This window comes from Neoarius graeffei, chromosome 13 (assembly GCF_027579695.1).
Source record: "Neoarius graeffei isolate fNeoGra1 chromosome 13, fNeoGra1.pri, whole genome shotgun sequence".
In the NCBI taxonomy this organism is placed as follows: Eukaryota; Metazoa; Chordata; class Actinopteri; order Siluriformes; family Ariidae; genus Neoarius; species Neoarius graeffei.
The window spans coordinates 27,118,051-27,135,612 of NC_083581.1; the positions used below are offsets into that span (position 1 = coordinate 27,118,051).

A 17,562-nucleotide genomic window follows, 5' to 3' on the forward strand; every position below is an offset into this window, starting at 1 on the left:
CATCACCCCTGCATTGGCTCCCAATCAAATTTCCTATTGATTATAAAATACTATTATTGACTGAGTGAGCTTCTGGTCCTTTATGACCCACCACATATCTTTTTAGTCAAGGCTTTTGTTCATAGTTTTTTTATTAGGTAAAGGAGTAGATCTGGAGGGTCTTCAGGCATAGAATATTCTGGTAAACTGGGATGTATGGATGCTGACCCCTCCCCCCCACACTCTCACTCATTCACTCAAGTTTGTTGACGGTGTAGTGGCTGGCTGCCTTATGTCCCAGGGCACCCTCATGACTGTGTTACCGTCTGGCTCTCCCTTTTAGTTATGCATAGTTAGTCTTGCTGGAGTCCCTGCTTACACTCAGTGCAAAATGTATACTGTTCTTCCTCATTAGGTGACATTGGGCATACCTAACAACCTGTGTGTATGTGTCGTGTCCCCCCCGTCACTTCCCTCTGTCCTGTCCCTCTCTGTTGAGTTACATTTTGATGTTGAGACACCAGTGATGCTGACCTCTTCTGCTCCTCGGACTCGCCTGATCCATCCTGATGCCCTGCGTTTAGCTGGACTCTCATCACATTGCTCCTGTGGAGGATGGCCTCATATGGACAGTCGAAAGTCACACTTGGAAGATGACTCTGGATCCTTACAGTAATGCATCTATGGCTGAGAACTAAAGTTGACTTGCTAACTTTAGGAATGCAGATGCCATGAACAGTTTATACTCAAGTTTCCATCAATGAATAGTTTATAACTTCAACATAACAGACTTTATGTTAAAACTATAATGATTTTCCTGGTTACACAGTTATACTTTGTGACTATATAGGACATCATTATAGAAGCAAATTATTTATAATCATGCTATCTGTTATCACCCAAATGAGGATGGGTTCCCTTTTGAGTCTGGTTCTTCTCAAGGTTTCTTTGTTGTGTTGTCTGAGGGAGATTTCCTTGCCACTGTCACCACAGGCTTGCTCACTGGGGATAAATTATGGATAAAATTAGCTCATGTTTAAAGTCTTTAATTTTCTGTATAGCTGCTTTGCAACAATGTCTGTTGTTTAAAACGCTATACAAATAAACTTGACATGTGTCCCCCCTTGAATACTCACAGACAACGTGGTATATTCCTGCTCGATTGGGGAGGTCTGCGGCGCATCAGGAATGCGAATCAGAATCCCTGCTTCTTTGCAGACATGCTGATTCTGGAAACTCCCAGGCTTCCTGCTATGCCAACGCACCTGCCTGGGCTTGCTCCCAGTTTTGGTGGGCAGATGGGTCCTCCACATCTGTGGAGAGAGAGGGGGGTGAGTAGCAGCACAAAAACGAAAGGGGAAGGGGAGGAGACATAAGGGAAGATACGACTGCGAGGAGCAGGTTTCAGGGGAATTGGCCCCTGTTTCCATGGGGCTGGGGTAGGGCACGGGTGAGGAGAGAGAGAGAGAGAGAGAGAGAGAGAGAGAGAGAGAGAAGCTGCTGGAGCAACTGCTCTCAGAAATGCCACCAGATGGTCCTCAGCCAACTCGATCGCTCTGTCCAGGGACACCGGGCGGGGACACTGGACCCACTCTGCTGTTCCTCTCAGCAGCCAAGCGATGAATTGTGTGTGACCATGTTGATGACCTCTTTGACATTGCAATCTTCTGCCCACAACCACCGCCAGCAGACGTCCCGGAGCTGCTGGCCATAGGTGAACAGCCAACCGGCTTCCTCCAGGGTCAGTGCATGGAAGTGCTGACCATGTTGCTTGGGAGTGCAGCCGGCATGCTGCAGGGTCGAGTGTTTCTAGTCAGCATACTCCAGCTGGTTGTCAGTGGGCAGATGCTGTGCCATGAGCTGCACTTCATCAGTGAGGAGCAGCAGTAGGCAGGCCATTCACTGCTCATCTGGCCACCCTCACGCCTCCGCAGCTCACTCAAAGACTACTAAGAAGGCCTCAGGGCTGCCGTGGGGCTCCGTTTTCATGAGGGTGACATGAAGGAAGCCTGCTGACTTGGTGGCTGGGGCACCTGCGAATGTGATGAGATGCAGAAGTGCCTGGCAATCCTCCTGCTGGGCCTGGAGCAATGCCTCAAAGTGCCGCTCCTGCTCATGGCACATGGTGACCACCCCCTGATGCTGGTTTTACTGTGCAGTGGCAAGGGCATGGATAAATTCCTTGAGTGTCAAGGACTCCATGATGGCATTTTGCTCCTCACTCTCTGGTTTTGGCACCAGTGTAACAATTCTCTGTGGTCAGACAATAAGGAACTTGAAGGCAGGTTTCAAAACAAGTCAAGTCAAGTTTATTTTTATAGTGCTTTTAACAATAAACATTGTCACAAAGCAGCTTTACAGAAATGTAAAGACTTTAAACATGAACTAATTTTATCCCTATTCTATCCCCAGTGAGGAAGCCTGTGATGACAGTGGGAAGGAAAAACTCCCTTAGACGACATGAGGAAGAAACCTCGAGAAGAACCAGACTCAAAAGGGAACCCATCCTCATTTGGGTGATAACAGATAGCGTGATTATAAAATTTTTAACAGTTTTAACATGAAGTCTGTTTTGTTGATGTTATAAACTCTTCATTGATGGAAACTTGAGTGCAAAACTGTTCATGACAACTGCAGTCCTAAAGTTAGCAAGTCAACTGTAGTCCTCAGCCATAAAAGCATTACTGTAAGTGTCCAGAGCATCTTCCAAGTGTGATTTTCAACTGTCCATATGGGGCCGTCCTCCACAGGAGCAATGTGACTCCAGCCAGACATAGGGCATCAGGATGGATCAGGCAGGTCCAAGGAGCAGAAGAAGTCAGCATCTTGGTCTCAGGATTGATATGTAACCCAGAGGGACAAACAGAATGTGTGTGTGTGTGTGGGGGGGGGGGGGGGGGGGGGGGGGGGGGGTTAGGTATGCCCAATGTCACCTGATGACAGTATATATTTTGCGCTGAGTGTAAGCAGGGACTCTGGCAAGACTAATTATGACAGCATAACTAAAAGGGGAGAGCCAGAAGGTATCACAGGCATGAGGGCACCCTGGGACATAAAGCAGCCAACCACTACACCATCAGCAAACTCGAGTGAGCAAGTGAGTGGGGGACTGACAGCATCCATACATTCTAGTTTACCAAAACACTCTATGTCTGAGGACCCTCCAGATCTACTCCTTTACCTCATAAACACTATTAACAAAAGGCTTGACTAAATAGATATGTTTTCAGCCTAGACTTAAATGCTGAAACTGTGTCTGATTCCCAAACACTACTTGGAAGGCTGGTCCATAACTGCGGGGCTTTGTAAGAAAAGGCTCTGCCCCCTGATGTATGGTAGCCTTCACTATATGAGGTGCCAGCAGATAGCCTGCACTTTTTGATCTAAGTAGGCATGGCGGGTCATAAAGGACCAGAAGTTCGCTCAGGTACTGTGGCGCGAGACCATTCAGTGCTTTAAAGGTCAATAGTAGTATTTTATAAACAATACGAAGTTTGATTGGGAGCCAGTGCAGTGTGGATATGACAGGAGTGATGTGGTCATATTTTCTAGTTCTAGTAAGGACTCTTGCTGCTGCATTTTGAACTAACTGGAACTTGTTTATGCACTTATTGGAACATCCAGACAGTAAGGCATTACAGTAATCCAACCTGGAGGTAACAAAAGCATGAACTAGTTTTTCTGCGTCGTGTAGTAACATTAAATTTCTTATCTTAGCAATATTTCTGAGATGAAAGAAAGCTATCTGGGTAATGTTATCAATATGAACAGGTGTGTTTGTTCTCAACTTTCACTTTTCAGTGATCTAGCACAGACACACATGTGGAGTGACACAGCTCTCTCTCTTGTTACTGGCTATCCCTGAAAGACACACAGAGACACACATTAATAGCAGCTAGTAATTAGACACAGGTGTCACTCATAATATGTTACCTGCTGGTTCAACCTGACTCCTCGCTGTTCATAGTTAACACTCGACCACACCCTCACTGCCACAATGTGATAACCTGGTCAGTCAGAACATTCAGGTCGTCAGCTGAGTTTCATTTTATTGCCACATGTTTCTGAGCCTTGAACTCACCAACTGAAGCAACCACAGATCATAACACTGCCTCCAGCGGCTTGTACAGTGGACACTATGCATGATGGGTGCATTGCTTCATGTGCTTCCCTTCTTACCCTGACACACCCATCACTCAGGAATAGGGTAAATCTGAACATCTCAAACCACATGACCTTTTTCCATTGCTCCAAAGTCCAATCTTTATGCTCCCTAGCAAGGTGAAGCCTTTTCTGATTAGTCTCACTAACAAGTGGTTTTCTTATGGACATACAGCTGTTTAGTCCCAATCCTGTGACTTCTCATCCCATTGTGAGTGTGGAAATGATCTTAAGTTCACTATTAAACATAGCCATGAGTTCTACTGTTGATTTTTTGTGATCTCTGATCACAGTCAGTCAAGACTTTTTTCCAATCACATTTCTTCTGTGAAGTTGATGGTTCACCATTTTCCTTCCAGGTTTTAACAATGCGTTGGACAGTTCTTCACCCAATTCCAGTCATTACAGCAATCTCCTTAATTGTTTACTTGATACAGATCGATAATTTGACCTTCTGAAACACTGCAACATCTTTTCCAGGACCATGAGATACATCGTCTGACATGGTTGTTTCAGAAATGAGAAGTTACTCACTGCATCAGTTAGGGTTAAAAGAATTGTTGCCAGCTAAAACATATTAACCACTGCAGTAATTATCCAATCAAAGGCTCTTAATATCTTGGATATGGGCAAATTTGTGCCATATTTCTTGGTATGAGATAATTATAATTCAGGCATAAAATTGTAAAACATTTCAAACTTGAACTAGTTGTTATAATAGGCTAATCATATATCTCATCTCATTATCTCTAGCCGCTGTCGCCTCACAGCAAGAAGGTTCAGGTTCGAGCCCCGTGGCCGGCGAGGGCCTTTCTGTGCGGAGTTTGCATGTTCTCCCCGTGTCCGCGTGGGTTTCCTCCGGGTGCTCCGGTTTCCCCAACAGTCCAAAGACATGCAGGTTAGGTTAACTGGTGACTCTAAATTGACCATAGGTATGAATGGTTGTCTGTGTCTATGTGTCAGCCCTGTGATGACCTGGCGACTTGTCCAGGGTGTACCCCGCCTTTCGCCCGTAGTCAGCTGGGATAGGCTCCAGCTTGCCTGCGACCCTGTAGGACAGGATAAAGCAGCTAGAGATAATGAGATGAGATGAGATTATCTCTAGCCGCTTTATCCTGTTCTACAGGGTCGCAGGCAAGCTGGAGCCTATCCCAGCTGACTACGGGCGAAAGGCGGGGTACACCCTGGACAAGTCGCCAGGTCATCACAGGGCTGACACATAGACACAGACAGCCATTCACACTCACATTCACACCTACGGTCAATTTGAGTCACCAGTTAACCTAACCTGCATGTCTTTGGACTGTGGGGGAAACCGGAGCACCCGGAGGAAACCCACGCGGACATGGGGAGAACATGCAAACTCCGCACAGAAAGGCCCTCGCCGGCCACGGGGCTCGAACCTGGACCTTCTTGCTGTGAGGCGACAGCGCTAACCACTACACCACCGTGCCGCCCCCTAATCATATATGGTTTATTTTAACCTTATAATAGAAAGGTAAATTTGACTATATTCCAGATATTTTGATCGTCCAAAAAGTACTTTTTGCAGTTTATAGTCCTGTATAATGAAAAAAGGCAAAAAAAAAAAACAACAACAACCCATAACTAACCTGAGAAAACACTGTCCTTCCATTTCTGCATGCAGTTGCAGCATCCAGCCAGCATGTGGAGACAAGGAGCAGAGCACCAAGCAGTGGATTTATAGAGACTTAGAAATGAAGTTTGTCACATATTTTTTTCTTTTGCCTAGACTGACAGACGAGACACAGACAGACCGCCTCAATAGGCAGGACTCGGGCAAAAAGGAAAAAAGGGTGGGTCGATTAGATAGCGCCAGGGAAACTGCGCAGGGTTTGTTTTCAGGCTCCACATCAGGACTCTGAGCAAGGCAAATGAATGGAGGCTGTTTGAAGAAGTTTAAGAACTGGGGGGGAAATACTTTAGAGAAGACTACAGTTCTGGGTCTGAGATGGATTGGCCAGGTACCTTTGGGACAGCTCTGTGGAAAATTGATACATGATCACTTTTTGGAGTCTGAGGATATTTTGTAACAAGCAACAGATGCTTTAAAGAAAGAAAGAAAGAAAGAAAGAAAGAAAGAAAGAAAGACCATTGACAGATCCTGAGTGAGAGCACAAAGGACAGGAGGAGTGGAGTTTTATTTAGGAGATAGGATCACTGACTTTGGGATGTGATATGATGTGATCGATTGGCTGAACTGGATTTACTGGGAGTTCAGAAAGAATATTTGACTTCAGACAGAGAATCTCAAAGTGTGTTACTGTAAGCTGTGGATGTTGTAGCAGAGCTTTATTTCAGCCATGGGGAATTTGGAAAGTGTGGATGGACAGTGTGAGATGAAGCATCACATCATGCCATTAAAGGTGCCAATGCCGGAGCCTGCTGAGCTTGAGGAGCGCTTTGCTCTTGTTCTGGTGAGTGCATGTACACACCCACACCCACCTCCACACATACACTTTAACATCAGTAACCAAAGGTAAACACTTTCACTGTCAATAAAACTTGTAAAATAAATAAATAGTTAGTTTATTTTTCTCATGGGGACCAGCCAAATGTCCCTACAAGGTCAAAACTTTCATATGTTCCCATCCTTATTGTGGGGGACATTTGGTCCCCACTACCAAGATATAAATAAACATGCCCACATACCCTCACTAATCTTTCATTTATTGTTTTTCTTAATCCTAAAAATCTGGCTATGGGCTACAGTTGTATGATATATTGTTTTGTTATTGTATCATTTAGAGTTTGCGAAAAACAAAACAAAACATGTTGGAGCCTCATCAAACAAAGCAAAATGGTCTCTGGTGATATTGAATTTTTTGGCCTTGGTACAACACACTATATTCACTAAAAACCCAGCACTATCCCCAGTGTGAAGCATGGTGGTGGTAGTGGTGACATGTTTTTCTGATGTTTACCAGCATAATGTACAATTAACAACGTAATATAAAGCATGAAAGTAGCCTAGTGTTGTGGTAATAATAATCTCTCATCTCATTATCTCTAGCCACCTTATCCTGTTCTACAGGGTCGCAGGCAAGTTGGAGCTTATCCCAGCTGACTACAGGCGAAAGGCGGGGTACACCCTGGACAAGTCGCCAGGTCATCACAGGGCTGTAATAATAATAATAATAATAATGATGGGTAGCACGGTGGTGTAGTGGTTAGCGCTGTTGCCTCACAGCAAGAAGGTCCAGGTTCGAGCCCCGTGGCCGGCGAAGGCCTTTCTGTGCGGAGTTTGCATGTTCTTCCCGTGTCCGCGTGGGTTTCCTCCGGGTGCTCCAGTTTCCCCCACAGTCCAAAGACATGCAGGTTAGGTTAACTGGTGGCTCTAAATTGACCGTAGGTGTGAATGGTTGTCTATGTGTCAGCCCTGTGATGACCTGGCGACTTGTCCAGGGTGTACCCCGCCTTTCGCCCGTAGTCAGCTGGGATAGGCTCCAGCTTGCCTGCGACCCTGTAGAACAGGATAAAGCAGCTAGAGATAATGAGATGAGATGAGATTTTCATATACTTTACAAACATAAATTGTTTTAATCCTGACCGCTGCAGATGATAGCTGTTTCTGCAGGTGGTTTGATTAGTCACAGGGTATTTTTTTGGTTCAAACAAACCCTCCACAATTGACTATTTTGTCATTGTTACACTAAACCCTTTTCTTCCAGAGCTTTAGCTTGATAGTATTCTTATACCTTGACGTATTTGTTCTCGCATGAGGATGATGGAGATAAGAAAGCACTTCTGTAAGTCACTCTGGAAAACTGCGCCTGCCAAATGCCGTAAATGCTGTAAATGTAAACAGTAAAAATGTAGGTTAGTTTTAACCACAACACATCAGGACTTCATTAATGGGTTTTTAATATGTTACATGTATAAATCATATGGAGCATTTAATAGTAATTCTGTGCCTAAAAGTCGTACATCTCAGTGGCCTGGGTTTTACATTTACCACCCCACCGTTTTCATGTCACACTTGTCACAGCGAAGTTTTCCACCACTGTTGGTCCCACGGAGCACCACATTTTCTGAATTCCCCTAAAACTCCTACGCAGAGAGGAGATCATGAAAGATCCGCCCCTCTCTCTTTCTTTCTCTCTTGCTCTCTTTCTCTCTGCTCAGTGAGTTGTTAGATATCAGTGACTGTGACTAATAGCAGTGTAACTGAAGTGCTGCACATAACCATACACTAAAGGCATAATAATCATGCATTACGATGCATGAATGCTGACTGATGTGGAAATGCTGAAGTTAAATCTGAGCACTGATGCTTAACTAAGGGCGAGAAATATACTGTATATAAGAAGTGAAAGACATGAAAGAAAACAAAACAGTCATGGGAAATTACAAGTATGTTGTCTAGTTAAAAAAAAGACAGATGCTGTTGTGATGTGTAGTTTAGTTTCAGACACTGCTCCCGTTGCACTCTTTGTCTTATGGTTTTATGGTGCTCTGAAATTGTTCCTGTTTCCTCCCTTTGTATATACCCACTGGTCACTTTATTAGGTACACCCATCCACCTGCTGTTTTATGCAGTTCTCTAATCAGCCAATCTCTTGACAGCAGCACAATGCATAAAATCATATAGATACAAATCAAAAGCTTCAAACATTAAATATTCACTTCAAACAGAACGAGAAAAATTGTGACTTTCATGGTGGCATGGGTGTTTGTGCCAGATGGACTGGTCTGAGTATTTCAGAAACTGCTGATCTCCGGGGGTTCACACACACACAACAGTCTCTAGAGTTTACACAGACTGGTGTGAAAAACAAAAAACACCGAATGAGCGACAGTTCTGTGGGTGGAAACCAGGGCTTTGAACCGGTTCAAGGAACGAAAACAAAAACCGGGAACTTTTTCTATTTCACATGGAACAGAAACGAAACCAGAAACTTTATTATTTTTTATGTTCCGGAACAGAAACGCTTATTAAAAATAATGCTAACCGGTTAATACCGGTTTTTATTTCGTTCCTCAAAGTTTCCGTAGCCTACAAATAAAAAAGTCATTCTTCTCCTGCGCAAGTGTCTATGACCCGCTGGGGTTCACTTCCTGTGTGACGTTCGCTGACTGAATGGAGAGAGCGGGAGGGTGGACTACTATCACGTCTCCACATCTTAAATAAGAGGTAAATATTGCAGTCTATCGTTATTCAAAAACGTTAATTTCAAACACGATATCAATATATTTGTCCACGTTAATGAGAGGCTCGCGAACATTAAATGACGTTAACCTCTGTTAGCCTATCAATGCATAGGGCCTGACTAGCCTTTGGTAACACACTAAACGAATTCTCTTTCATTTTTGGCACTTTTTCTGTTTGTGTAGATGGGAAGACATACTGAGAATCCAAATCGCCAACATTTGAAATAATAATAATTGTTTTGAATTATTTCTTGTCTTATTTAATGACGGTTGTAATAGAATTAGCCTACATTTGGCTTAAGCTGGATGAGACAGAGACATAATTTTATAGCCATTTGTTAAACAGCTGACAGGGAACGTAATTAACCGTTCCGGGAACGAAATTTTTTTGTTCTAACCGGTTCAGGAACGTCTATTTAATGGTGGAACCCAAAACCAGAAACGTTAAAATTCCGTTTCTGTTCGGAACGAACCAATAGGAAAAAAATTCTGGTTCAAAGCCCTGGTGGAAACAAACGCCTTGTTGATAAGAGAGGTCAGAGGAAAATGGCCAGATTGGTTCAAGCTGCCAGGAAGGATATAGTAACTCGTATCATTCTTTACAGCCGTGGTGAGCAGAAAAGCATCTCAGCATGCAGCAGCAGAAGACCACATTGGGTTCCACTCCTGCCAGTAAAGAACAAGAATCTTAGAATCAAGAACAAGTTCCTATTAAACTGGCCAGGGAGTGTACATCTGTATGAATAGAACAATAATTTCACATTATTATATAAAAAAGAAACCAAAAACATAAAATCAAGGCGTTCCTCTACACTGTAATCTTCACTTCAGTTTCATCGACACTCTGTCAGTCGTCCTCAGCAGCAGATCATCCTCGTTTCATTCATGGTGTTTTTTTTTTTTTAACTCTTACCTTGCAGTCCACCAGCTCTGACAATTGCATTTGGCGCTCCAACTTCATGGGAAAGAAAAACACCAACTCGTATTGGTTACTAGTGTGTGTTCAGCTCAGTCTGCGTCATGTTTGGACACACTAATGCATCAAAGTCATTTTCTCAGGAAGAGCCCAGGAGAGGAAGGATCCACACCTCAGCCCTGATTACAGTTCATTGTGTGTTTTTATGTGTGATGTTGCCAACACACAGTCTGACCTTTCTTAGGAAGATGAGTTTCCATATTCTTAATATTGTCTCAAGAGTCGTGTTCTGTTCACTATTAAGCTTAATCTCTTTTAATCTTGTAACAGTACAGTCATACAAGGAAGGAATAAATCACGATGGGGATGTGCTGTTATCAGAACATAATCAGTGAGGTGGTTTATAGATTTATCCCTTACTTGTACGTGAGAGGTGAGCATTAAACATTGTTGAACATGTGTGAGAAAATCACAGTGCTTGCAAAGCACTATATTGTTATCCCTAAGCTGCTGCTTCTTCTACGTGAATTTGTGCAATTAATTCAGCTTGAACCGCATAATATAGAAACTTCATTCAAACCTTGATATTCCCCTGCATCCCTTTTTTTTATCCATCCATTTTTCCCATAGACTTTGACTTACTAGAGATGTTCTAGGAAATACTACAAAGCACTCTACCTCTTTTCATACCTATAATCACTCCTGCTTTCTGTTTTTTTCATCCCTGGCTTTTCCTCCCATTGGCTTCAATTCATTTTACAAGGCTTAACTGCTCCTTAACATTAAAAGCTAGAACCACCGAAGTCATACATGTCAACCTATACGGAATGTCCGTATTTTATACGGATTTGATTCAATAAACGTAGTATACGGGCGTACAAATAAAGTTATACGGATTCTTTAAAAAAACTTCAATATTTATTTAGAGCTATAATCAATTCCCACGATGATAAAAGAGCGTATAACATTTACAAACGTACTGTACACCACAGACAGCACAAACAGCCAGTAAAGAGTCTTATGAAATCGCGCGTTATCTTGTGGTAGCGAGATTTCGTTCCACTTTTGATCATGCGCACACCACATTGCGAGAATCCCGCCAACCGGGAAGTAACATTTTGTTTGAAATGCGTATTTCCACCTGAGCGACTTTCACTAGCGACTGAAAAGATTCTGAATGGGCACTCCGGCAAGATCAACACAGACACTTGCTGTGACATGCAGCCTAGTGAGTATTGGTGCAGACTGCTAAAAAAGCTGTCATGGAGTACAATTCAGAAAATTAGAGTGACACTTTGTGTTTTTGTCGAACATTGGAGCTTTGTATTCATTCTGAAGGTTTATTGTTATTAATATTGAATAAAAAGTAACTTGGATATATCATTGTTAATTATCATTCAAATTTTAGGTAAATTATTTAAATTTGCATCTTATACGGATTTTATAAGGGAAATACGGATTTTGGAGGTTGGCTATACAGGTTTGATTGACCAAAGGTTGACATGTATGCAAAGTTGGTAGATGTTATTAGGTTGTCGTACCTTACATAAATATAGCACAACTTTTTTTCTGCTGTTCTTTCTTTCTTTCTTGCTTGCTTTTTCATCCCCCAATTAGAACGATTGGTTTGACTACTCCTACATCTTTTAAAGGTAGAGTCATGAAACATGGTACTGTATATGGATTCAACTGTAAAAGTACAGCACTTACCGGTAACTGCTTTCTATACTAATGACATTCATCCATCTCACCCTTCTATTCTTTCATTAATCTGTCTATCTTTCCATAACAATCCACTGATCTTACTACTTTTTCAACTTTTAAGGTAGAACTGACAAACTTTGTCTGGAGATTCAACTGCTGAAACAAAGCACATCCTTACCTCTGTCTGTCTGTCTGTCTGTCAAATTTTTTTGCTTTGAAGCACCTGTATTTCCTTCAGGAAATCTAGTTAGTTTCTGTTATAAACAGTCATTCCATAACCAGTCTCTCTCTCTCTCTCTCTCTCTCTCTCTCTCTCTCTCTCTCTCTCTCATGAAAACAATGTGACACAAGAAACAAAATTTCAACTTATGTTATAAAGAATGTTATGTTACTCGAAAACGTACTGTTTCAAGTGCTGACACCAGAGACTCCTTCCATAAATGTTAAATAAACATCTCGCTATAGAAATCTTCACCATATCAACAATTGTACATTTAAGAAAAAAAATTATCACAGCACATTTGTTCACATGGACTCTAAATTGACCGTAGGTGTGAATGTGAGTGTGAATGATTGTCTGTGTCTGTGTCAGCCCTGTGATGACCTGGCGACTTGTCCAGGGAGTACCCCGCCTTTCGCCCGTAGTCAGCTGGGATAGGCTCCAGCTTGCCTGCGACCCTGTAGAAGGATAAAGCGGCTAGAGATAATGAGATGAGATTTGTTCACATAACAGCGTTTATTGTGAGACTTATATAACATAGACCATGTGCTGTAGACCATCCCTGTGAATTATCAGTTACTATAGAAACGATAACAGATTATAATGAGTGCATTACTGTAAAACTTGTAGTTTGTATTTTGGCACCGCTGTTCGAGATGCTGTTATGGATAATCAATCAACACCTTCTGACCAACCTGAAGTAAGAATTCAGTAGCACTGTTGTATAACTGATTCTCCTCTAGATTTGTTTTTTAATGTTTATTAAAACACAAAATCCATTCAGATGGTTGGGGATTTTGTTTCATATATATTTTTAAACAGGCGGCACGGTGGTGTAGTGGTTAGCACTGTCGCCTCACAGCAAGAAGGTCCTGGGTTCGAGCCCCGGGGCCGGCGAGGGCCTTTCTGTGTGGAGTTTGCATGTTCTCCCCGTGTCCGCGTGGGTTTCCTCCGGGTGCTCCGGTTTCCCCCACAGTCCAAAGACATGCAGGTTAGGTTAACTGGTGACTCTAAATTGACCGTAGGTGTGAATGTGAGTGTGAATGGTTGTCTGTGTCAGCCCTGTGATGACCTGGCGACTTGTCCAGGGTGTACCCCGCCTTTCGCCCGTAGTCAGCTGGGATAGGCTCCAGCTTGCCTGCGACCCTGTAGAAGGATAAAGTGGCTAGAGATAATGAGATGAGATGAGATATTTTTAAACAATTTTGCTTTAAAATCTAAATGAGCCAAATATCATCATTGTGATACTATACACCAATCAGCTAGAACACCATGACCACTGACAGGCGAAGTGAATGATTGATTGATTGATTGATTGATTGATTGATTGATTATCTCATTAAAATGGCACCTGCTGATTGGTGGGATATCTTAGGCAGCAAGAGAACAGTCAGTTCTTGAAGTTGATGTGTTGGAAGCAGGAAAAATGGGCAAGCGTAAGGATCTGAGTGACTTTGACAAGGGCCAAATTGTGATGGCTAGATGGGTCTGAGCAAAAAGGTGTCAGCATTAACTTTTTCAGCAATTTGTGCTATATTGACTCTTCTGTGGGATTGGATCATATGGGCTAGCCTTCTTACCCCATACGAATCAAAGAGCCTTCAACACCCATGACCCTGTCTCCAGTTCACCGGTTGTCCTTTATTGGACCACTTTTGGTAGGTACTAGCCACTGCATACCGGGAACACCTCACAAGATGTGCCATTTTGGAGATGTTCAGACCCAGTCATCTAGCCATCACAATTTGGCCCTTGTCAAAGTCGCTCAGATCCTTATGCTTGCGCATTTTTCCTGCTTCCAACACATCGACTTCAAGAACTGACTGTTTTCTTGCTGCCTAATAAATCCCACCCCTTGACAGGTGCCATTGCAATGAGATAATCAATGTTATTCACGTCACCTGTCCAGAGCATTTTTTAACATAGTTACTGGGAGACCAAATGGTCTCCCAGTGGCCAGATTTGGTCTCCTAGTCAATGCCCAACCAGCTTCACTGGGAGACCAAATTTTAAACCAAGTTATGTCTTATCATTTGGTTCAATCAGTTGCAATTAATTAACCAAGTACCATGTAAGTATACATTTAACAAGGAAAACGAAGATCTATGTTATAAGATATACACACAAGATCATGTTGGTTAAGAAAAACAAAACTAAAATTTGGTTACTGAGATGGCTGATGTCAGAATCCGATGTCATTACTGTGTAACTTTGAGTGTCTTTGACATAACATTTGTGCTTGGTAATTGCTCTTGATAGCTGTGTAGTCACTGTAGTGTGTTTGTCTGTATGGTGATTGGTGAACCATTTTGCATCACAGAATATGCCGCAGCGGTGCAGCCGCATGGACTCTGGGGCCTGTGATTGTATTGCCCAGACCAGTTGGTCTCCTAGTGGAAAATCCTTAAAACATGCTCTGCACCTGTCAGTGGTTTTAATGTTAGGGCAGATTGGTGCAAATGTCTCATCTCATCTCATTATCTCTAGCCGCTTTATCCTGTTCTACAGGGTCGCAGGCAAGCTGGAGCCTATCCCAGCTGACTACGGGCGAAAGGCGGGGTACACCCTGGACAAGTCGCCAGGTCATCACAGGGCTGACACATAGACACAGACAACCATTCACACTCACATTCACACCTACGGTCAATTTAGAGTCACCAGTTAACCTAACCTGCATGTCTTTGGACTGTGGGGGAAACCGGAGCACCCGGAGGAAACCCACGCGGACACGGGGAGAACATGCAAACTCCATACAGAAAGGCCCTCACCGGCCACGGGGCTCGAACCCGGACCTTCTTGCTGTGAGGCGACAGCGCTAACCACTACACCACCGTGCCGCCCTGGTGTAAATGTAATATTTAATAATAAAAATAAGTTTTTTTTTTTTTTTAAAGCTTAAAACTTTGTGTTAAGTAATCAGTCATCATCAGCAATGGCAGCCTGCCAGGAAGTGATATCCCAGTTTTTTCAAATTGTCCATGAAGCCTTCTGGTGTGTGTGTGTGTGTGTGTGTGTGTGTGGTCATACTGTCTCTCAGACAGTACACAGCAGCCTGTTATGATGTCATGACTACTCTTCGTGCCAATGTAGTAATACCCATAAACTAATGACTTTAACAGGAACCTAGGTGTGTGTGTGTGTGTGTGTGTGTGGGCTGATGATTGGGCCTCTGCATTGTATCAGACCCCTTCATGCACTTCAAATAAACAAAATGCCCGGGTTGAAGTGTAACATTGCCCATGTGCTTTCTGCACTGTTCCCCCTCCTTTCATCAATCTCTGCTTTGATTGTTCCATAGCTCCATGTTTTTTTTTTTCTTTCTCTCTTTCTTGTGGGAGGAAGTTGCATTGTGGAGCTCCCACAATGCAGCTGTGCATTCAGTGATTGGCCTCCTGGCTCTAGAGGATTTTCATCAAGCTGTAATTCCTGCAGGTTCATGGGTATGGATATTGACAAGTCTGAATGTTGTGCCTCAATAGAATTTGAACATTTTATGTAAATCTTAGAAAGTATGTCTTCTACATTATCAGCAATGTATTTAAGCATTCAGTCAGGCTCATGATTAAACATGAGCTCAGGATACTTTCTGTAATATGCCTGACAGCCTGGGAAAAACCCATCACGTGGTCAGATTTGGGCATTTTGTACTATAGTTTTGAAACCTACACACTTCTCTGAAATCTTTCTGTTAAAGCATTTTAAAATCTGGCTGTCCCCAAAAGTGAAAAGGAGAACAGAAGGTGAAATGTCCATTGCGCTACGTCACATTGCTATTCAGTCATGTAATTATTCACTGTGCAAGGAAATCTTATTTATCTATTTCAGTTTTTAGATATTTTTAGGCAGACTGTCTGTTTTTATTACAATGTTTTTTAGATATCCTAGGATAGGATATATATAGGGTATCTTGGCAGAAAATGTCGCCATAATAAAAACATTTCCATGTTGCATTTTTCTTTTCGTTTTTCTTTTTTGGATTTCCCCCCCATGTTCCAACCAGCAAATATCATCATTTCCCTTATCACTTATCATACAACAGCTACCAGGCAGGGAGGGTGAAAACCAGCACCTGCTTCCTCTAAGACACGTGAGACCAGCCAACTATGGCTGCATTCGAAACAGAACATTACTGTCTTGTTGCCTCACTGCCATGATAGACAAGTGCCTGAAGACATCTTCTAAGGACAATTGTTTCAAACGACCTTTTATAGTATTTATGGTAATATGTGACATCAGAATGCTGTGTAATTAAACAGAAAAGTAGCTAGTTTGCTATCAGATGCCTCACAAATCATATCAAACAAATTTATTTGGTTACAGTTACAGAGTTATAAGGTAGTACAACTTTTATTTGTCAGTAAAACTAAGCAAAAAAAGTCCAAAACTTATTTTTCTATACAAAATCACTTTTATGTGAAGTTCAGTCCACCAGCTTTTTTTAATATTTCCATTGCTTGAAGGAGCTGCCGCACAGATTTATGGGTAATAGTCAGCATCAAGTATAGATCGATGTTGCCTTCAACTGGAGGCAGTTTGAACGCATCTTAGAAGTCAGGAAACGAGAGTTCGATCAGCTTTGAACAGTCCTTGATACCTCACTGTCTTGTTAGACATCCTCCTGAGGCAGCATTTTTTCAGACTGCTCCTCATACTGCATCACAGGGCAGAGTAATACACTCAGAGCAAAGTGCTACCCGTCCGCTTCTGCATACATCGACTTCCAGACACCCAAGATTGCCTAGTGTCCCTGTGATTGACAAATGAGAGAGTATGTCATCCCTCCTACCTGGACAGCACAGACCATTTTTGTTCCCTTAGCTCTTGGCCAAGGATGGACGTAACATTGTCAGAACTTTCCACACTCCATCCATCCATTATCCGTAACTGCTCATCCTGTGCAGGGTCACAGGCAAGCTGGAGCCCATCCCAACTGGCTATGGGCGAGAGGTGGGGTACACCCTGGACAAGTCACCAAATAATCACAGGGCTAACACATGGAGACAAACAACCATTCACACTCACATTCACACCTATGGTCAATTTAGAGCCACCAGTAAGCCTAGCCTGCATGTCTTTGGACTGTGGGAACTACTTGCAATTATTGACAACTTTAACCTAGTACAACATGTACAGGGGCCAACCCACTCTCGTGGTCATACTCTTGACCTCGTCATCACAAAGGGTCTTACTGTTTCTAATACTGTTGTTGACCTGGCCTTATCCGATCATTTCTGTGTTTTCTTTGATGTTTCTATGTCTCCTCACATTCAGAATAGCTCAACGACTATAGGTAGGAGAGTCATAAAAGACAACACATGTGCTCTCTTTGAGCAAGCTCTCTCGCAGAAATCAACTAAAATGTCAGACTCTATAGATGATTTACTGGAATTTTTTAATTTAAATATGACCC

The 17,562-nt window shown here is 42.7% G+C and overlaps 1 protein-coding gene across 5 annotated transcripts in view; it reads left to right on the plus strand.

The window, feature by feature from the left end:
• Positions 1 to 5,915: 5,915 nt before the first annotated feature.
• Positions 5,916 to 17,562, plus strand: part of fmnl3 (formin-like 3) — a 109,331-nt gene continuing 97,684 nt past the window's right edge. For all 5 annotated transcript variants that reach the window (XM_060937431.1, XM_060937432.1, XM_060937434.1 and 2 more), the window contains exon 1: positions 5,916 to 6,578. In XM_060937431.1, coding sequence (XP_060793414.1) covers positions 6,465 to 6,578 — 114 coding nt within the window. In that variant the 5' untranslated portion in view covers positions 5,916 to 6,464. The remainder of the gene's footprint in view (positions 6,579 to 17,562) is intronic.